Source organism: Oncorhynchus gorbuscha, linkage group LG13 (assembly GCF_021184085.1).
Source record: "Oncorhynchus gorbuscha isolate QuinsamMale2020 ecotype Even-year linkage group LG13, OgorEven_v1.0, whole genome shotgun sequence".
NCBI classification, from domain to species: domain Eukaryota; kingdom Metazoa; phylum Chordata; class Actinopteri; order Salmoniformes; family Salmonidae; genus Oncorhynchus; species Oncorhynchus gorbuscha.
Genome location: NC_060185.1, coordinates 43,225,889 through 43,249,241, shown reverse-complemented (window position 1 = coordinate 43,249,241; position 23,353 = coordinate 43,225,889). Strand labels below are relative to the sequence as shown.

The window sequence follows — 23,353 nt, the reverse complement described above, 5'->3', positions numbered from 1 at the left end:
CGGGCCGGTGTGGCGGCCTTGAGGGAAACAATGGGCCGAGTGTTAGAGATGCCCTGATCTATTTCTGGTCAAAGTCTGTCCCAGCCATTCTCTGTACTATGAGTGACTAGGTCTCAACAATACACCACTCATCCCTGTCCAGCACAGCTCAGCGTGCTACACACTCCAGTCCCCACCTCTGTCAGCCCTGAGATTGAAGTAGAGAACTTCCCAGAACTAGCCACACAATCCCAAGGTCCCTGACTTGCATGTTCATGGAAGGCTCACTGCTCCTCTGTGCTCAGTGCAGGAAACAGGCAGTGCCTTGCTGACATTCTCCAGGCTGTCCCTGAGAAGGCTGTGAACTGTGAGATGTGACAGGCCCTTGTCAGGGTGGCTCAGGTTCAGCCCTGGCAGCGGGTGTGACACATGTAGAGGGCTGCTCGTGGGAGGGGATTAAGTGCTCTCCCCAGGGATCAGAGACAGAGAGAGAGCGCCTCATCTGGCACTGCAGCTGATCCCGGACCTGTCCACTGTCACTGAAGGTTTATCCCGTCCATACACACACACACACACACACACACACACCATTAGCACCACCCAGCCACACTGAGTAAAAAGAGGCACACTTGTTGTTGTGTGACTCTCTCCCATCATCACTCTCAGCTCCCCCTCCAGGCCTTTGTGACCACAATGTGGTGCATCATGGGATGTGCTAAGGGTGATGTGACCTGAGTGTCCTTGGTCAACACAAAGAGCTTGTCCCAAGGCCACCCTATTTGACCAATCCATAAAGACTCAGGAAATTAGAAGCCATGCTGGAATAATGTGTAGTCTACGATTCAATAAAATAGATTTGTTTATCTGATGCGCTGGTCAGCGTGATACGGCAAGCCTGCACTAATGGGAATGATATCTGTAAAATGGTTTTGAGCTTTTGGGTTTTTATCTAAGAGTGGTCTTTCACTGAAGTGAAAGTGTTTCCCTAAAGACCTCCATGTATGTAAGCATGTGGTTGTTTTCATTGAGGTTGGCCCTCTAACTGCTGATGTGACCAACATAATGATTCGAGATGGGGTGGTGCTTCAGCTCTGTCACTTGTTCATTATCTTCCCACTAAGAGTCTTAAAGAACAGGCTAATGGGTAATTATGTATTGACCCCTCATCATCGAAATCAGACAATGGCCCGACAAAAAGATTGACTCCATGTGTTTGGGAAAGATAAAGCCGAGCGTTTGCCATTTGACAACACTTGGAAAGTAGCGGAGACAAAAGAAAATAAATGTTGCAGAGCCATTTTGGACCCTTCTCCCCAAGTTCTCCTCAAATCAACTGCTTAGCATAAATTAGTATTCACAAAATAAATCTAACATTTCGCATAGTGGTAAATGATGCTCATGAATAATGCATGGTCATGCAAATGAGCATTTAGTTGCCAACTGCAGTTGCGCTGCTACCTGATGCTGAGTCTCTCCTCACTGGCGGTTTGTGCTTTGCTCACTATAGTGTCTCAAATCTGCCTTCTAATTCCCTTATGAAAGGTCTGTCCAAAACACTCGCCAACAGACGCTCGCGCACACACACACACACACACACACACACACACACACACACACACACACACACACACACACACACACACACACACACACACACACACACACACACACACACACACACACACACACACACACACACACACACACACACACACACACACACACACACACACACAGTTGAACTAACATGTCATCAGAAGTATAAGGACTCTTTTGGCTAGGTGGGCATTCCGTGCAGCAGTACGAGGCTCAAACGTGAGTGGAATTTCTGTGATTCCATGCTAATGTGACCAGGATTAGAGTTGACCTACCCAGTCCCATCTGATTCATTCTGAGAGGAGTTATATGCTGCTGCAGGCTCTCAGCTCCCTCCTGGCAGGGGACTCTGTGTGTGTCTGGGGGAGTGGTTGGGAGGTGGTAGTGGGTTGGGGAACACAGGAGGTTGGTGGCACCTTAATTGGGGAGGATGACTCATAGTAATGGCTTGAACGGAATAAACGGAATGGTCTCAAACACATGGATGTGTTTGAATCCGTTCCGGGTAATGCCATTCCAATTATTATTATGAGCTGTCTTCCCCTCAGTAACCCTCTGTGGTTGGAAGCTCTCTCCTTCTCTGTTGTGCCTTCGCCATAATGTCGTTGCTTTCCCAAGAATTGAAGGCAATTCAATTGTTGAGACAATCCCAATACGGTTCAATGCAAATAACCTTTTTCACCACACATTTATGAGTGTGAGGCTCACGGACCAGTGCACTGTTATGTTGCTCCCCAATCCTGGTGCTAGATAGCCCTAAGGTCGTGCGCCTCTTATTCAGTATTAGAATTTGTTGGAAGATAATTATATGCCTTGTCTTTCATTGTTGCTGGTGCACAGGCAACATGATAAATTCAAAGCATGGCACAAGCAAAATTGAGCTTTTCATCAAAGTTGAATTTTAAGTGCCATTTTCGTAGAGAAGTTTTTAAGTTCCGTTTTCATAATAAACACTGTTCATCATAAATGGGGGAGAGTCATGAAGTGGAAATGGTTTATTTAATTGTCATAGCTTGTCATGCGTTTGCGGCTTAGCAAGATAGATACGCGGCCGATCGAAAGTACATCCGGGCACAAAGCAAGTTCGAGAAGTGAGGTGCTGAATGTCTTGGACCTTAAACGTTTTGCCTGTATTCACAATAAGCTGAAGTGAAGGGGGATGTTTAGCAATGCTAGGCAGAGCTAGCCGCTCAACGGGATGGTCTTGGACACTTCTCCTAGGGCTCTGTCTGCGTCAAGGCAACATCATTGGCTTTGTTTTTAACTGAGTGAACCCAGGACTTTAGGGGGAGAATGGTAGATAACACCTATTCATGTCTTAAACTTGTATACCCAGTCAGAACAGGATACAGGCATAGACGCACACTCTCTCGCACACGCACACCTGTCTTCCGTTTTTCTACAGTTCACACACAGCCACGAACAAAAGCACACACACCCACACAAACTATCGATGTCTGTGATTTGGGATTCCTCTCTTTCCTTCCCACTCAAGCTGATTTATTGCTCCGACATTCTAAGATGATTATGTGAAATAAGAAATGTGCACTCCATGCTCTCCCACCTCATTGGGCTTCTCGCTCACTCACTGGATTAGCATAGAGTTGTATGGCTGTGCCATCATGGGATTTTGAATGTGCTCCAAATCAATCACTTTTCCATTCCCCATGGGGCCCATGGAAAGCAGTGACGTATGCCTGCTGAATCCACACAGAGATAGAATAGATATAGAAACAGGTTCTTTCCTGGTGAAGGTAAGCCTATTTCTTATCGTTACTTTGCTTCCGAGAGTTAATACTTGAAGTGTATGTAAAGAGATTCATGTTTATCAAGAGGCTGCTCAAGCCTCCTGGGCGACATTTTTTTTTATCCAATAGAGTAATGAATTAAACAAAAAGAATTGGGTCATATTCATAACACAGTTGTTTCTGGACCCTGCTGTCTTATTTACTTAATATTTCCAGTTCGCTGGTAGTAAATACGTTTCATTATTCTAATCATTTTGGTCACGCTTTATTTGATAGTCTGTAGATCTGTAGATGGAAACCTGCATGCTAGGGTTACAGGCAGGGCTAGGTTTAGAATAAGGGTTAAGGTTAGGGTTGAGGTTAGAGTTTGGGTAAGGGTTAGTCGATAGTATACATTTTACTGATAGTCTGTAGAGCAACTACAGATGGACTATTCAAACAAAGTGTTACCTAGATAGATTCTGTGAGTAAGCTACAGTACTGTAGATTGTAGCCAAGCAATCTCTCTCTCTCTCTCTCTCTCTCTCTCTCTCTCTCTCTCTCTCTCTCTCTCTCTCTCTCTCTCTCTCTCTCTCTCTATCCCCTCAAGAAATATCTATTCAGGTGAAGTCCAACTGCCTTAACGATAAAACGATCAAGCAGCCACAATACATTTCCATGGCAACTGATTTCAATCCTACTTTTCCAATCATGGCATCCTTTGTCCACGATGAGCGTGTTTGACGTGGCTGCTGTGGTCATGCTAGGAGGACCCTTTGATCTGATTGCTCTTTTCATAAGCATTGAACTACACACGACAAACAGAGGCGTAGCCGTCGAGATCCTGCTAAATGACTAGTAAATGATGAGTATTCTAGTTCTATGTGTGTAGCAGAGAAAGAGCTTGATACATTGGGCATGCAGCTGTGAATGCTGCTGCGTTGCAGTTCGAGACTTGAAGTTGAGGTCGTTAGGTATGTTTACTGAGACCACATTTCGGATTTAGCCACAAACAAATCTACGAGAATAACTTGAGTCTCTAATTGGAGAAATGTGATATGTCAATTGTGGTCTTTTTGTTTTCTTATTTAAGACAAGGTCGGTGTGTGTTGTTAGGTTTTAAATAAACAGAGTTCAAACTCCCGGACGATTAGTGAAGCTCAAACCAGGTTTATTCACCCAGTGGGTCACACAGCTGCATAAAGACCAAGACATATTTACACCAGCACTTGTATTTAAACCTTTGTCCTATGCGGAGTCTCCTCCTTTCACATCTGGTCAGCCAATGCATCTCTGTTGCTCGACAGGACTTTAGTGATGCCTGTTCTTTCTCACCTCATCTGACCTGACCTCGGCCCAAATTCCTCACTCCTCCCCAACTCACGGCTGTCCTGTTGACTTGTAACATACTGTGGCCCTTCTCCTTCCCATAGGATACCTGATGTCTAACAATAACGTGTTCTGGAAGAATGTAAACGTTCTGCATTCCCCTCTCTCCCTCGGTGACATGGATGAGAATATTTCATATATTGAAGTTTTGAAGTCAGAACATATCAGTGTTCACAAAGCAAATCAATTGTTTTGGAACAGCCTTCCATATTCAAGTTCCGGAGTTGTTACTTAATTTCACAGGGTAGAAGACCTTGCTCCCTGAGTGTCAGCTCAGTTGAGGCGTGCCCATTGTTTTATTTAGTCGGGTTCGGTGGCATTTGGAGGTTTAGCTGGGGGTTTCTTCAGACACTGTCTCTGTCTTCTACACATTTGAAGAGGTTGGGAAAAAACATGTTGGTTATAAGGTTAAATATGTCCCAGGAGTCTTCGTGCATTCACTGCAGGCTATTGTTCCTGTCAATCAATATCCATTTAGCGATGCCAAGAGAAATGTTGATACAGTACATTTGTGAACAGCTTTAGTCAATGTTACCCCGTGGTACCTTCGTCACTGCTATCCCATGGCACTGTATGTAGCAATTGGACCGGTATCTAATCACCCCAAGACAGCACTGCGGAGTCAGCTTCTTATCCACAAGCTTGGCATTCTCCTCATCCTGATCACACCTAGATCTGTCCATATTCTGAGTAGATAGGCTAAATGAGGGGAAACTCGGGAGACATACGTGAATAATTAAGGGAACTGCTGTCTCAGGTTTGTCTATTTGATGATCCATTTGATACAAACATTTGGTCCGACATTACTCAGGTTCATTGGAAGTATCAGAGCTGCATTGAACAGTGTTCTGCTTTACCTGGAAGCTATTCTGTTCTCCCTTTGTACTCCATTCACTCTCTCTCTCTGTCTCTCTGTCTCTCTCTGTCTCTCTGTCTCCCTCTGTCTCTCCACAGCCGATTCTCTAGATGGGGAGGAGTACCTGGATATATCGGGGATCATGAGGAACCAGGCGGGCCGCTACGAATGCAAAGCCAGTAATGACGTGGCCACACCGGATGTCAAATACGTCAATGTTGTCGTCAACTGTAGGTTCATTTTGGGGGATGACTCCGGTTTCTCCTGGCCTTACGTTATTTATTTGACAACACCCAGTTGCTTTTACTACATTGAGATCCATGATATGTCTTTCATTAATGGATGATTGGTTTTATGCAGAGAGGGGAAAAAATATAACCAAGATGAACTATTGTGATTGGATCCTCAGATCCTCCCGCCATCAAGAATGCCAAGAGCTCTGAAACCCAAGTGGGCCGGATGGGGGTTCTTCAGTGTGACGCGGCCGCAGTGCCCAAACCAGAGTTTGAGTGGTACAGAGATGACAAGAGGTAAGCATTATGATGTTGTTTAGTACATATCCTTTCGTCATAATGGGGGAAGAACCTGCTCTATCATCAAAGGAGGCTGGTGGGAGGAGCTATAGGAGGATGGGCACATTGTTATGGCTGGAATGGAATAAATGGAATGGTCTCAAACATATGGAAACCACGTTTGACTCCGTTCCACCTATTCCATTCCAGCCATTACAATGAACCCGTACTTCTATAGGTCCTCCCACCAGACTCCTCTGCCTATCATGTGAAAATGTAAAAGTTGTCTGGGGAACCATTTTCGCACCTGTGACAGAGAGGACACTTTCATAGAGGAGAACTGTAGGTGGACATTTGTATAAATGGCATATATTATTATTATATCATATTCCAACTAAGCAATGATGTTCCTTTCTCTTAGCACTCTGTTGTAATAACTGCTTCACTGTAACATATTCAGTGGCTATGCAAAGCAGAAAAGTAATTTATGGTAATATTCATGAAAATAAAGTAACACACACTAAACAGTATTTGTAAGCTCTAAGTCAAGTCGATGATTGTGATAAAGAAAAATGTAAACTGAGGAGCAAAAGTAGTCTAGATACTAGAATTGATGATTGTTCAGATATTTCAATTGTTCAGTACCATGATCTGATAACAACGGGTCAGAGGTGATTTGGTCAAGTGTGAAACGCTCTATCTGGAAATTGATCCTTGATTACGATACGGTTTTGGAAATATTTAACACTCAACTATTGGGGTGGCAGTTAGCCAAGTGGTTAGAGCATTGGACTAGTAACCGAGAGGTTGCAAGATCAAATCCACGAGCTGACAAGGTAAAAATCTGTCGTTCTGCCCCTAAACAAGGCAGGCTGTCATTGAAAATAAGAATTTGTTCTTAACTGACTGCCCTAGTGAAATAAAGGTAAAAGAAAACTTCATTATCATCCCAATTCTTTTTTTTTTTACAAATGCAGAACATACATTTACTGGGGGGGGGCACGAATCCTGTGTAGTTCTTACGCCTGTTCTCAATGTCCATTTTTTAAAATTTAATAAATCATTTTGGCTGTAACCCTCAATTGTCATTCATTCATAAACCTTTTTAATTTTCACATGTACTAGGAGACTAAGTGTTTTCTTTCTTGGGCTTCAGGAATGTGACTGAAAAAGTGCCCAGGTCTTGAAAACTAACAAATGAAACTGTTTGAAAGTATTAGGAGTATATCGACAAACAAAGGCCGCGGTCAAGGCTACGACAGCGCCAGTGCAATGTGTGGCGCTTACTCAGGTGTTCAAAAGCGCGTATCAGACCTGAGAGCCTTAGGTAGTTCTTTATGATTTTTATTTTAGAAAACCATCTCTCCGCAGAAGCGACAGTTACAGGGATGGTTAAAAACAGCTTGATTGCCGTAGCAACATCAGGGAAACTGGGCAGAAGCCGGGAGTGGTGCTTCAAATGCATCAGTTCAGCAACATCTTTAATTCAGCCTCTCATTCGCCTTAATTCCCGGCCTCAACACCTTACGGAAAGACTATATAGGAAGCTCTGGGGGCAGGTTGTCTGGATGCTGGACAGCTAAAACATTGGTAGATGCAGACAGGTTATCATATTTAGCAGACAACAGTTCTTGAATTTTAGTTCATACTGGTGAACTGTCGTTTGAGTTGTGTGGTTGCAATATCAACAGTCCCTTATCTCTGGTATATGTATATTGGCATTCATCACTGAAGACTAAATTGTGTGCAGTGCGATGGACACCTGCTCTTTCATTGACATAGACTGACCAGGTGGAAGCTATGATACCTTATTGATATCACTTGTTAAATCTACTTCAATCAGTGTAGATGAAGGGGAGACAGGTTAAAGGATGATTTTTAAGCCTTGAGACAATTGATACATGGATTGTGCATGTGGGTGAATGTTGAAGACAAAGATTTAAGTGCCTTTGAAAGGGGTGTGGTAGTAGGTGCCAGGCTCATCGGTTCGTGTCCAGAACTGCAATGCTGCTGGGCTTTTCATGCTCAACAGTTTCCCATGTGTATCAAGAATGGTACACCACCCAAAGGACATCCATCCAGCTTGACACAATTGTGGGAAGCATTGGAGTCTCGACCCCTCCCTGTGCAACTGGGTCCTCCTGGAGTTTCTGACGGGCCGCCCCCAGGTGGTGAAGGTAGGAAACAACATCTCCACCCCGCTGATCCTCAACACTGGGGCCCCACAAGGGTGTGTTCTCAGCCCTCTCCTGTACTCCCTTTTCACCCATGACTGCGTGGCCATGCACGCAGACAACACTACAGTGGTAGGCTAGTTTACCAACAACAACGAGACAGCTTACAGGGAGAAGGTAAGGGCCCTCGGAGTGTGCTGTCAGGAAAATAACCTCTCACTTAACGTCAACAAAACAAAGGAGATGATCGTGGACTTCAGGAACCCCCCCCCCCATCCATCCACATCGACAGGACAGTAGTGGAGAATGTGGAAAGTTTTAAGTTCCTCAGTGTACACATCACGGACAAACTGAAAGGGTCCACCCGCACAGACAGCGTGGTGAAGAACGGGGCCACCTCAGGAGGCTGAAGACATTTGGCTCATCATCTAAAACACTCACAAACTATTCCAGATGCACAATCGAGAGCATCCTGTTGGGATGTATCACCGACTGGTACGGCAATTGCACCGCCCTCAACCGCAAGACTCTCCAGAGGGTAGTGTGGTCTGCACCACACATCACCGGGGGCAAACTACCTGGCCTCCAGGACACCTACAGCACCCGATGTCACAGGAAGGTCAAAAAGATCATTAAGGACAACAACCACCCAAGCCAAAGCCTGTTCACCCCACTATCATCCAGAAGGCGAGGTCAGTACAGGTGCATCAAAGCTGGGACAGAGAGACTGAAAAACAGCTTCTATCTCAAGGCCATCAGATTGTTAAACAGCCATCACTAACATAGAGAGGCTGCTGCCAACATACAGACTCGAAATCTCTGGCCACTTAAATAAACAGACTTAATAAAGGTATCACTAGTTACTTTAAATAACTCCACTTTAATAATGTTTACATATCCTACAATACTCATGTATATACTGTACTCTATACCATCTACTGCATCTTTCCTATGCCGCACGCCATCGCTCATCCATATATTTGTGTACATATTCTTATTCATCCTTTTACATTTGTGTGTGTTTGTGTGTGTAAGGTAGTTGTTGTGAATTTGTCAGATTACCTGTTAGATTTTACTGCATAGTCGGAACTAGAAGCACAAGCATTTCGCTACACTCGCATTAACATCTGCTAAACATGTGTATGTGACCAATAAAATTTGATTTGATTTAAGTCTACATGGGCCAGCATCCCTGTGGAACGCTTTTGACATCTTGTAGAGTCAATGCCCCAACAAACTGAGCCTGTACCGAGGGAGTAAAGGGGTTGCAACTCAATATTAGGAAGGTGTTCTTCATGTTTTGTGCACTTAGTCTTTCCTGAGACATTGTGCATTATACACTATCTGGAGTGGCAATACTCAGTATAGAACACAGTCGGGCCATAACATGGACCTACAGGCCATGGTGAAGACACGTGAGACTCTCAAGTTGGATTTAATTTGATTTAGGCCTAATTTAATTTTCCTTGAATATTGCAGCCCATTTGTGTAGGCTATTTGCCAGACAAAATTTCTTAACCGCCATCGATAAGAAACATTACTGTGCAGCCGTATTCATTGATCTGGCCAAGGCTTTCGACTCTGTCAATCACCACATCCTCATCGGCAGACTCGACAGCCTTGGTTTCTCAAATGATTGCATCGCCTGGTTCACCAACTACTTCTCTGATAGACTTCAGTCTGTCAAATCGGAGGGTCTGCTGTCCGGACCTCTGGCAGTCTCTATGGGGGTGCCACAGGGTTAAATTCTTGGACCGATTCTCTTCTATGTATACATCAATGATGTCGCTCTTGCTGCTGGTGAGTCTCTGATCCACCTCTACGCAGACGAAACCATTCTGTATACTTCTGTCCCTTCTTTGGACACTGTGTTAACAACCCTCCAGGCAAGCTTCAATGCCATACAACTCTCATTCTGTGGCCTCCAATTGCTCTTAAATACAAGTAAAACTAAATGCATGCTCTTCAACCGATCGCTGCCTGCACCTGCCCGCCTGTCCAACATCACTACTCTGGACGGCTCTGACTTAGAATACGTGGACAACTACAAATACCTAGGTGTCTGGTTAGACTGTAAAATCTCCTTCCAGACCCACGTCAAACATCTCCAATCCAAAGTTAAATTTAGAATTGGCTTCCTATTTCGCAACAAAGCATCCTTCACTCATGCTGCCAAACATACCCTTGTAAAACTGACCATCCAACCAATCCTCGACTTCGGCGATGTCATTTACAAAATAGCCTCCAATAGCCTACTCAACAAATTGGATCCTACCTACCCATATACTACCCACCATTGCGACCTGTACACTCTCGTTGGCTGGCCCTCGCTTCATACTCGTCGCCAAACCCACTAGCACCATGTCATCTACAAGACCCTGCTAGCTAAAGTCCCCCCTTATCTCAGCTCGCTGGTCACCATAGCATAACCCACCTGTAGCACGTGCTCCAGCAGGTATATCACTCTGGTCACCCCCAAAACCAATTCTTTCTTTGGCTGCCTCTCCTTCCAGTTCTCTGCTGCCAATGACTGGAACAAACTACAAAAATCTCTGAAACTGGAAACACTTATCTCCCTCACTAGCTTTAAGCACAAACTGTCAGAGCAGCTCACAGATTACTGCACCTGTACATAGCCCACCTATAATTTAGCCCAAACAACTACCTCTTTCCCTGCTGTATTTATTTTGCTCCTTTGCACCCCATTATTTTTATTTCTACTCTGCACATTCTTCCACTGCAAATCTACCATTCCAGTGTTTTACTTGCTATATTGTATTTACTTTGCCACCATGGCCTTTTTTGCCTTTACCTCCCTTATCTCACCTCATTTGCTCACATCGTATATAGACTTGTTTATACTGTATTATTGACTGTATGTTTGTTTTACTCCATGTGTAACTCTGTGTCGTTGTATGTGTCGAACTGCTTTGCTTTATCTTGGCCAGGTCGCAATTGTAAATGAGAACTTGTTCTGAACTTGCCTACCTGGTTAAATAAAGGTGAAATACATTTTAAAATAATGCATTATTTGGCACTAAATAGACTGGTTTTACGCACAACTTTTTATACAGGCTGGAAGAGAGCGATGACGGCCTAGTTCAGGCAGGTTCAGGTAGCCTGTCCAGGACAGCTGTATATTCGACAACAAAAAAATCAGTTGGTGTTCTGTTGTATCGAATATGTATTTGACAATCTGCTGTGTTGGAATTTCCAACTTGAATTACTGAACAAGTAATGACATTATACCACAAGCCAGCAGTCTAAATGGCAGCATTGTGACACCGTGTATCGCTTTGTGAAAGATTAGGCTTAACCTGAGAAAATGACGACCAAATAGGGCTTCCAATAAACATTTATCTATTAGCTCAAGCAAAGCCATGCCCTGGCACCATAGAAAGCCTGCCGTCGGTTTGATAGGCGTGCAGCCGCGTAGACATGTTGCAATTTCAGCACCATGGACAGCGAACGGCTGTCTGGCTGACATTCGATTATTACAACGCCAACAACCTACACATCTTAAGGAACCATGGAACCTTGTGGGTTACAATCTTACTGTAGTTGTTTTGTTCCCCTGAACTCCTGGCTTGGTTATTTCTTGAGATAAATCCACATCTCATGCTATCTGTTTTTGCGGATCCAGCGATATGCCACAATCCAAAATGAAAGATAAGCACCATATAATTTCCAGATTTGCTGTGCTTATCTTTTCATTTAGGGTTGAGTAATATAGCTGGATCTACACCGCCAATGGCATGGGATGTGGACTCGTGTTGACATTTGAGGTCAGAAAACATCTGCCACACTCTGAATTGAAACTCTGAAATCCCTTTAAGTTCCCTTCCTTACCTCTGCATGATGTACAGTGTTATTATTTTATCTCCTTCAACAACTTGCTTAATGTAATACAATACCATCATATCAAATCATGCTCGGCCAGCTGATTTTATGTCTTGTCTTTAACCATGAAGTTAACGTACCTTATCAAGCATATTTACTTCCACATTGCAAGAGGCTTGTTCCCCAACTTGTTTCCTGTCATTTCCTTTAACCTTACCAGCACTGACCTTGTCACGACTGCCCACGACTGCTGTTATATTTGAACTACTTTACCACTGAAATCTCCACAACATCTCCCAGTGGCATCTGATGTATAGGAATCCTGTAGTGCTTATTGATAGTGTAGCAATTAGCATTTCCCAAGACTGACCCGCTCCTCCTAATCTTCTACTGGGAATTCTGAGGCTCATTACTGTTGTTGCTGCTTGGTCCTTTGATCTGGAACCTCCCGGTCCTCTATTAGTCTCTAGTTTCTGATTACATCCCACGTCTTGGCACCTGCCCTGAGAGGGGGGTAGTACAGTATAGCCTGGTTAACACTGACTTGAACACTGCACTCGCTCATTGTGAACTGAAACGATGGTGAGCGTGGAGTTCAGTCGGTTTTAACCAGGCTAGTTACAGTAGGTTGGTTCTTGTTCAGTCTCCTGTGGTGTTCAGGGGCTGATATTCCGACAGTGTTGAATAATGGACAGCGTTTTTGTTTCTCCCCAGTGACATGAGTTGCTGTCACAACCACTTGAGAACACTTTTCATTTTCCCTGCCACCTACGAAGCTCGACATGTCTTGTTGATTTCCTTTATCAACAGCCTGTAGACATCCTACTTCTGTCACTCACCGTTTCCTGTAATAGCCTACTTTAGATGCACCCACATGCCAACTGGAGAGACGAGGAATGAGATGTGTCTGCCTGATTGTCTGACACATTCCCGTTCAAACCAGTCACCCTCTCTGTGCCCTCTGCCCCATTTCAATACTGGAATCAAATCTGTCCTTCTGTTAAAGAATGGCTGTGACTTCGTAAAGTTAATATGACATTTAAAAGACGTGTGCTGCCATCTGCCAGTGGAAGATGATGGTGCAATGAACTAGGTGTTATTTGCATCCATTCACTGGATGCTTCAGACTTCACACAATTGCTTATGTCCAGACCAGGAAATGTTCTATTCACTACTGCTCAACCTTGTACATGTAACTCTTTCTTCCTCCATTTAGTATGATATGTTACGAATTCCAATTAGTTGTGGCCAATGTTGGCTAGGTGGCTAACGTTCGCTAAGCTAGGTGTTAGGCTTAGGGTTTAAAGTTAGGAGTTAGGTTAGGGTGAGTTAACATGCTATCTAGTTGTAAAGTACCTAAAAAAGTAGTAAGTAATTGCAAAGTCGCTGAAGTTGTCCGCAATGAGCTTCGAACACGCAACCTTTGGATTGCTAGACGTTTGCTTTATATGCCCATCCATCCACCCCAAACAACCACCTACCCTCCCTCATTTTGTTTTTGTCTCAGCTAACTTTCTGTTTCAAACCATACCATGCTGTGCTGCTAGAACCACACCCAATCATCTAACAGCATGCATGTGGTCTGAAATCCCATAGTGCCTTTAGTGTCAAGGGAGTCACCTGGCCCAGGTTTGATATTTTGGTCTAATACCATTTTCCATGACATGAACCACATGTCTTCATTGGCCTTATCATCACTGTTGGTGTCAACAATCCCACTGAGGTTTTGTAGTCCCTCCATACTCCACCCAATGTTTCCGACTAAAGTTTTGTAGTCCCTCCATACTCCACCCAATGTGTCCGACTAAAGTTTTGTAGTCCCTCCATACTCCACCCAATGTGTCCCACTAAAGTTTTGTAGTCTCTCCATACTCCACCCAATGTGTCCCACTAAAGTTTTGGTCCCTCCATACTCCACCCAATGTGTCCCACTAAAGTTTTGTAGTCTCTCCATACTCCACCCAATGTGTCCCACTAAAGTTTTGTAGTCTCTCCATACTCCACCCAATGTGTCCCACTAAAGTTTTGGTCCCTCCATACTCCACCCAATGTGTTCCACTAAAGTTTTGGTCCCTCCATACTCCACCCAATGTGTCCCACTAAAGTTTTGGTCCATCCATACTCCAGTTTTGGTCCCTCCATACTCCACCCATTGTGTCCCACTAAAGTTTTGTAGTCCCTCCATACTCCACCCAATGTCTCCCACTAAAGTTTTGGTCCCTCCATACTCCAGTTTTGGTCCCTCCATACTCCACCCAATGTCTCTCACTAAGGTTTTGGTCCCTCCATACTCCAGTTTTGGTCCCTCCATACTCCACCCAATGTGTTCCACTAAAGTTTTGGTCCCTCCATACTCCACCCAATGTGTCCCACTAAAGTTTTGGTCCCTCCATACTCCACCCAATGTCTCCCACTAAAATTTTGGTCCCTCCATACTCCGCCCAATGTGTCCCACTAAAGTTTTGGTCCCTCCATACTCCAGTTTTGGTCCCTCCATACTCCACCCAATGTCTCCCACTAAAGTTTTGGTCCCTCCATACTCCAGTTTTGGTCCCTCCATACTCCACCCAATGTGTCCCGCTAGAAGGATCTCAGCACTTCTTCAACTTTCTGCTTCCCCACCACCAGATTATGCTGTCTCGTGATGTGCAATCGCTTTCCTTTTTATGCAAATGTTTTATACTACCGTGTGTCAGCACAAAACCAAACCCAATGCCCAGCCTCAGCTGTCCTAGCACCTTATAGGTTGGATTAGTTTCCTTAAGTCAGTCTCAGCTGTCCTAGCACCTTATAGGTTGGATTAGTTTCCTTAAGTCAGTCTCAGCTGTCCTAGCACCTTATAGGTTGGATTAGTTTCCTTAAGTCAGTCTCAGCTGTCCTAGCACCTTATAGGTTGGATTAGTTTCCTTAAGTCAGTCTCAGCAGTCCTAGTACCTTATAGGTTGGATTAGTTTCCTTAAGTCAGTCTCAGCTGTCCTAGCACCTTATAGGTTGGATTAGTTTCCTTAAGTCAGTCTCAGCTGTCCTAGCACCTTATGGGTTGGATTAGTTTCCTTAAGTCAGTCTCAGCAGTCCTAGTACCTTATAGGTTGGATTAGTTTCCTTAAGTCAGTCTCAGCTGTCCTAGCACCTTATAGGTTGGATTAGTTTCCTTAAGTCAGTCTCAGCTGTCCTAGCACCTTATAGGTTGGATTAGTTTCCTTAAGTCAGTCTCAGCTGTCCTAGCACCTTATAGGTTGGATTAGTTTCCTTAAGTCAGTCTCAGCTGTCCTAGTACCTTATAGGTTGGATTAGTTTCCTTAAATCAGTCTCAGCTGTCCTAGCACCTTATAGGTTGGATTAGTTTCCTTAAGTCAGTCTCAGCTGTCCTAGCACCTTATAGGTTGGATTAGTTTCCTTAAGTCAGTCTCAGCTGTCCTAGCACCTTATAGGTTGGATTAGTTTCCTTAAGTCAGTCTCAGCTGTCCTAGCACCTTATAGGTTGGATTAGTTTCCTTAAATCAGTCTCAGCTGTCCTAGCACCTTATAGGTTGGATTAGTTTCCTTAAGTCAGTCTCAGCTGTCCTAGCACCTTATAGGTTGGATTAGTTTCCTTAAGTCAGTCTCAGCTGTCCTAGCACCTTATAGGTTGGATTAGTTTCCTTAAGTCAGTCTCAGCTGTCCTAGCACCTTATAGGTTGGATTAGTTTCCTTAAGTCAGTCTCAGCTGTCCTAGCACCTTATAGGTTGGATTAGTTTCCTTAAGTCAGTCTCAGCTGTCCTAGCACCTTATAGGTTGGATTAGTTTCCTTAAGTCAGTCTCAGCTGTCCTAGTACCTTATAGGTTGGATTAGTTTCCTTAAATCAGTCTCAGCTGTCCTAGCACCTTATAGGTTGGATTAGTTTCCTTAAGTCAGTCTCAGCTGTCCTAGCACCTTATAGGTTGGATTAGTTTCCTTAAGTCAGTCTCAGCTGTCCTAGCACCTTATAGGTTGGATTAGTTTCCTTAAGTCAGTCTCAGCTGTCCTAGCACCTTATAGGTTGGATTAGTTTCCTTAAGTCAGTCTCAGCTGTCCTAGCACCTTATAGGTTGGATTAGTTTCCTTAAGTCAGTCTCAGCTGTCCTAGCACCTTATAGGTTGGATTAGTTTCCTTAAGTCAGTCTCAGCTGTCCTAGCACCTTATAGGTTGGATTAGTTTCCTTAAGTCAGTCTCAGCTGTCCTAGCACCTTATAGGTTGGATTAGTTTCCTTAAATCAGTCTCAGCTGTCCTAGCACCTTATAGGTTGGATTAGTTTCCTTAAGTCAGTCTCAGCTGTCCTAGCACCTTATAGGTTGGATTAGTTTCCTTAAGTCAGTCTCAGCTGTCCTAGCACCTTATAGGTTGGATTAGTTTCCTTAAGTCAGTCTCAGCTGTCCTAGCACCTTATAGGTTGGATTAGTTTCCTTAAGTCAGTCTCAGCTGTCCTAGCACCTTATAGGTTGGATTAGTTTCCTTAAGTCAGTCTCAGCTGTCCTAGTACCTTATAGGTTGGATTAGTTTCCTTAAATCAGTCTCAGCTGTCCTAGCACCTTATAGGTTGGATTAGTTTCCTTAAGTCAGTCTCAGCTGTCCTAGCACCTTATAGGTTGGATTAGTTTCCTTAAGTCAGTCTCAGCTGTCCTAGTACCTTATAGGTTGGATTAGTTTCCTTAAATCAGTCTCAGCTGTCCTAGCACCTTATAGGTTGGATTAGTTTCCTTAAGTCAGTCTCAGCTGTCCTAGCACCTTATAGGTTGGATTAGTTTCCTTAAGTCAGTCTCAGCTATCCTAGCACCTTATAGGTTGGATTAGTTTGAAGCCCTTCATGCGTCACCTTAAGTGTGTTTCTATTATACACGGAGTATACCAAACAGAAGGAACATCTTCCTAATATAGAGTTGCTCTTTTGCTCTCTGAACAGCCTCAATTTGTCGGGGCATGAACACTACAAGGTGTTAAAAGCGTTCCACAGGGATGCTGGCCCATGTTGACTCCAATGTTTCCCACAATTGTGTCAAGTTGGCTGGAAGTCCTTTGGGTGGTGGACCATTCTTGATACACACGGGAAACTTGAGGTTGAAAAACCCAGCAGCGTTGCAGTTCTCGACACAAACCTGTGTGCCTGGCACCTACTACCATATCCTGTTCAAAGGCACTTCAATCTTTTGTCTTGCCCATTCACCTTCATAAACCTGTCTCCTCCCCTTCATCTACGCTGATTGAAGTGGATTCAACAAGTGACATCTATAAGGGATCATAGCTTTCACCTGGATTCACCTGGTCAGTCTATGTCATGTTGTGTGTGCTCTGTGTCAATTGACTCTATGATAAGGCAAACCAATGTTATCATAATTCATTATTTGTATGTAAATGTAGGAAAGGAACTGTGTGGATATTGAATTTCATATTCACTTTTCTTTTGAAACGAGCTGACTAGCACTGTACATTATGTATTCTAAAGACAAAAGTGGCAGACTAATCAGATGTCCTGAGTCTTATGCATATTGTGTTATAATGCCTAACGTGATGTGCCGTCTTGTCCAGGCTATCCAACGCCCAGGGAATCAGCATCCAGATCGTAGGGACCACAACTGTCCTGATGATCTCCAACGTTACAGAAGAGGACTATGGAAACTACACATGTGTTGCAACCAACAAACTCGGGATCCAAAATGCTAGTCTCTTCCTCTATAGTAAGTGACTTTGGAATAATATGCAGTCCCCCAAATATCTTAAGTAAATGTCTCTGAAATTAGACACATTATACAATGTTACAAATTCTAGGCCCATTCCGTTTAGATGTGGGACTAGAAAAGGCTGTAATACATGGTCTGACCACCAGATGTCACTGACTACACACAAATCAATTCCTGTAGAGTCATAGCAGCAGTACCGTTACTCAGACAGGGACTCAGACAGGCATAGCAATGTATACATTTACACATTATTATATCACATAGAAGTGACATATTGAATGAAACATCAACAAAATGAATATGTTCGTTTTTAACTTCTCTTCCTCTGAATCTTTCTCTCTCCTTCTCCTTCTCCCTCCAGGACCTGGGACGGGTCGAGACATCAACGGCGCCGCCTGCCTATCCCAGTCACTGTGGCTCCTCCTGGCCTCCATCACCTGCCTTCTCTTCAAGTGTTAATAGCACCACCAACCTACCATTGTTATTACCTACCCGGTTATTACACGGAGACTGTTTGCATAACGTAACAAAAATCCTGATGTGCTTCGACGCACCAAACTAGATAATAAGAAAATAGAATGGGCTTATTAATAAGTTTTAGTAACAAAAAAATATGAAATGGAGAAAATGGAACAAAGTGTTTTTTTTTGTTTTTTAAAAAGAAACAGTTATTACCATTTAAAGATGCTGAAGTCTTGCTTTTCCGCTGTCATTACGCTTGTTTCAGTTGGGGGGGGGGTGATTGGGTGTGGTCCATTGTATTTTGTCCCCATGAATACGTAAGTCTAAACTCCCAAATGGCAGGGATTTCAGGTCAAGTACAACAATCATGGATATCTATGAGAAGCACTGAGACATTCAAGTTACTGTTACTTTCCTAATGTAATTTCACTGTATTGTTAGACTAAAAAAGGTCATTGTAACCAGTGCATAATCACACCATAATACGCCAATATATGTCCAAGAATTGACATTTAGAAAAATACAAAACAATAGATTTGAAAGTGTTTCTAATACGCATTATGTCAGAGCCAACGTACTCCAGTCAACATTACAGAAAAACAGTAGAACATGTTATATTTGGTATACTTCATTTCAAGAGTATTGGGATCATAACCCGGGAGCAAACAGCCTCAGCTATGTTAGATACAGGGCTCGTTGTCTCTATATTAACTGCCTGCTTTTTGGACTCATCAAAGGAGAAACACAGTAACTGTGGACTAGCATGGTTTGCATCAGTTCAAACCTTGATAGAAACGCTTGAAATGTGAAATCGTCTTTTATGTCGAAAAGGAAGACCTACTTTCTTGACCTTCATCAAACAAAACATGCGTAATATTGATGCGTTACTGTATATAACTTCTTCTTTTTTTTAAGTGTCTCTATATGATAAAAATAACTTGTTTCACCACTGTAACAAGAAAAATAGTCATTATTGTTACAGTGTATGTTGCTTGTATGATTACAAACCAATTACATGCTGTTTCAGTTTCTCTATGGCAAACTGTATTTAGCTTCAGAAATGGCCTGCCATATTAGCTTTTATGGTGTCGACTTTCTCCAATAAATTTTGAGCTACCACAGTTATACTGCTGGAATTTGGATAGAAATGTATGACATGAATAATGTGCTGTTCTTTTCTGTATGTGTCTTTTCATAATAACATATGGAAATTCATAATTTATGGATTTATTTTCAATCATTTCCGTTAATGGTGTATATACTTGAATCCAATGTCCTTATATATAAAGACACATTTAATATGTCCACATTTCTTAATAAGTCAGTCATTTGTTGATAATTAACTTGTCGGGTCCCATGGCAACAGCGCTTTGCACCATACAAGTAAAACCGCTAGAGAACAATGTTTTTAAAAGGGTTTAATAAGGTCAGGTTTGTGCATTTATTGTACCTTTCCAATTACAACATTGTGTTAGTTTTTCTTTGAGTTGGGTACATAGATGTGTTTTGTTTCTAAAATGAAAGCTCACGGAGAGTGACCGTGAGCTGAATGCCAAAATGAATTCACAAACAACAAAGGCCAACAAAAACAGATCGGCCTCATGACGACGTTGTCTACCGCTGTCTGTCAAGTCCGTGTGTTCACAAAACCAACCTGTAAATGTAAGCAATGCTCTCTGAAATCTCATCATCTTTAAAAAACCTCCACTGTATTCATACTGCTTTGGAACCATGGTAGTTGTCCATCTAAGCAGTCAGAGTTCTTTGCTAGAAAACAGACTTGCTGTATGTTAGCCTTAGTGCTATACTGAAAATCTATCTTGTGTGTCATCTCTGTATTTTCAATTACCCATAAAACAATGGACGCAAGGCCTACTGTACATCCTGCCTCTGGACGATAATTTATTAACTCTCCAATAAAGGGGTATGTATTATAATTTCATGGGAAGTGTTTTTACATGTCTGAATGGGAAGGCAATGTGGACTATAGCACCGTACTGTATGTGTCTACCTGTCAAAGCTAAAGCACTGGGGGAAAGCAGTGGGCGGTCTTGCAGTGATTGACAGTCTCCTCAGCCAGTGAGCCATCAAATGTTGAGCTGAAGTCTTTCCCAAGATGAGGGGTCTCACCTGACTGCGCTATACCCTGCCTATGAATACAGCCCCTGATCCCTTATGACTGACACCTGGGGAACTGAAGGGGACTGATATGTCTACCTAGATTCTTTCTAATAATAAACATTGCATCCCATCGCTGTATAAAATTGGCTTGTGTGTCTGCACACACTGTTGAGTTCCTTTGGCTTGTTTTAAGCCATTGAAAGAGGTACATGCGGCATGAATTTGCAGTCATTTACATTGGCCACATGTTTATCCATCCCACCAAGCTATGGTTACATGTGTAACCCACCATCTTATGATTTACCTCACCTGTATATAAACTGTTTTTAGAATATATTTAAGCTGAGTCTATCCCTAAGTTCACTTTGTTGATAATACTCCATTGTAGGACACAGAGGAATGTCACATTTGTACTTCCCTTTGTCACAAGAATGGAATTCCTAGAGAATTATACAATCATCACACAGCAACGTCCCTGTTTTCTATTTGCTTTGATTAATGGTAACGTGATTTATTGCGATTGGTTTCTAAAAATGGTATGTAAAGGTAAACAAGAAAATGTTTCGACGCAAAATAAAGTTGTTTGAATTCAGTGTTCTGTATTTGAATGTGGATTGAGATGTCGACGAGTAAATCTTTTTGGAGAACGCTTGAGACACAGTATCTTCCTGGTACAATTGTGTTTATCACCATGTAACATGCAAATAAAAGAATATACGTATTGTTAATTCCCATTGGGAGATTTGTGTCCTATACTATATATTTCTGGAGTGCTTGACAAATGATCATCTGTTTTGGAAAAGGAGAGGGGTTTCTATGACACTTTCTAGCCAGTTAACTCTGGACATTGGAAATTGACACTGACAAATCTATCTGAACAGTGTGATCCCTGGGAGGAGAACTCTTGCCAGTAGGTACAGGCATTTGCATTGTCTGACTCAAATGATAGGCTTTATAGAAGGAAAGGGCCATTGTTATGGACACCGATGAACTCCTGAAATGGATGGTGTCAATTAATTTGCTATGAGCCTTGTAGCGTTTTTATCTAACCTTTAAACCAGTAGGCCCCATTGAGATAAAGACTCAAGGAAAAGAAATGCTCTGGCATCAGATGACTCAGGAAGGGGTGGGTGTAATTACGGTAGCTTTTGAAATGTAGTGCTAGGTTGGGGTCAATTGCAATTGAATTTGAAAATCCAATTCAATTCTTGAATTCACTCATGAAGTGGAGAATTTATGTTGAATTAAATTCTAATTAGGAAAATCTTCAAGTTTTGGAATTGAATTAGAATTCCATTGTTTGTATATAAGAAATTAACTGTAAGATTTGTTTTTAATCATTTCAACCTGTATTACAGCAGAGCTAGGCTGCCTGAACAGTGATATAATAAGCCTGAATAAGCCTGAACAGTGATATAATAAGCCTGAACAGTGATATAATAAGCCTGAACAGTGATATAATAAGCCTGAAATGGTGATATATAATAAGCCTGATATAATAAGCCGAACATGATATAATAAGCCTGAACAGTGATATAATAAGCCTGAATGGTGATATAATAAGCCAGTGATGAACAGTGATATAATAAGCCTGAACAGTGATATAATAAGCCTGAACGATGATATAATAAGCCTGAACAGTGATATAATAAGCCTGAACAGTGATATAATAAGCCTGAATGGTGATATAATAAGCCTGAATGGTGATATAATAAGCCTGAACAGTGATATAATAAGCCTGATATAATAAGCCTGAAGTGATATAATAAGCCTGAACAGTGATATAATAAGCCTGAACAGTGATATAATAAGCCTGAACAGTGATATAATAAGCCTGAATGGTGATATAATAAGCCTGAACAGTGATATAATAAGCCTGAATGGTGATATAATAAGCCTGAACAGTGATATAATAAGCCTGAACAGTGATCTAATAAGCCTGAACAGTGATATAATAAGCCTGAACAGTGATATAATAAGCCTGAACAGTGATATAATAAGCCTGAACGCCTGAGGAATTTGAATTTGGGAAATTTATCTAACATTGGAATTAAGCCAGAACAGGATTTAATTATAAGCCTGAACTGAATTCTGAAAGACTGACCTAGAATTTGTTTAACATTGGAATGAAACTGAATTCAAAGACTGACCTAGTGTTTTACATGTGGGAGAGAGAATTTAATTAGAATTGAATTTGTGGAATTGACCCCAACCCTGGACAACACATGTAGGTTACCAGTCTATCCTTCATGAAAAATATTTCTGGTGATTATGAAACCCTAGCTGATCCTTCAACACAGACCTGACCAACTGGAATTGTTTGTGCCAAATACTGGGAGTATTAAAGAAATGGGTGTATCTATAACCTATCTAGCTTTTACATTTAAAAAAAAAGTGAGCTAACCACCATGATGTTTTTACTGTCAGGTCATTGGTGCTCGATTCAATCCGTAGTGCTGAACATCTGCGTTGTAGTTTGATATTTAAAGGCAATGTCCCTGCGTTAGCGGAGACTACATTCACTGTAAACACTCCATATGTCGGCGCTAATCGGTAATAACCTTTACATTTCAAGTGCGCTATAGCGCTGAACCTCAGATTGAGTCAAGACCCAAAAGTATATTATTTGTTACTAATAATCTAATAGCTGGGTATCGTTTCATGCCATGAATTCAATATGTAGTGCTGAAGAGCTGCCATACAGCACAACATACATGTAAAGCCATTGTTCCAGAGTTAGTGGACTGCATTCACAGTAAACGCTGCATTGGTCGACTCAATCAGAAATGACCTTTACATTTCAATCGCGGTATCGTGCTGAGCAATACGAATTTGAATCGTGCACCAAGCCCTAAACTGCAGGTGCCACTACGCTCCACTAGATGTCTCTAGATCTCATTAATAATAATACTATTATACTCCAATTCAGTCTTTATGTGAAAGTGGCTTCATTAGCAAATATTTTGTTTGGCAGGTGAAATATATTCCACAACTTTGTGA

The 23,353-nt window shown here is 42.3% G+C and overlaps 1 protein-coding gene across 5 annotated transcripts in view; it reads left to right on the top strand.

Moving 5' to 3' along the window:
• The window catches only part of LOC123992957 (limbic system-associated membrane protein-like), a 1,259,555-nt gene extending 1,238,468 nt beyond the window's left edge, over nucleotides 1-21,087 (top strand). For all 5 annotated transcript variants that reach the window (XM_046294626.1, XM_046294627.1, XM_046294625.1 and 2 more), the window contains 4 exons: nucleotides 5,646-5,777; nucleotides 5,957-6,077; nucleotides 17,619-17,767; nucleotides 18,132-21,087. In XM_046294626.1, the coding sequence (XP_046150582.1) occupies nucleotides 5,646-5,777; nucleotides 5,957-6,077; nucleotides 17,619-17,767; nucleotides 18,132-18,229 (500 nt within the window). In that variant the 3' untranslated portion in view covers nucleotides 18,230-21,087. The remainder of the gene's footprint in view (nucleotides 1-5,645; nucleotides 5,778-5,956; nucleotides 6,078-17,618; nucleotides 17,768-18,131) is intronic.
• The last annotated feature ends 2,266 nt before the right edge of the window (nucleotides 21,088-23,353 follow it).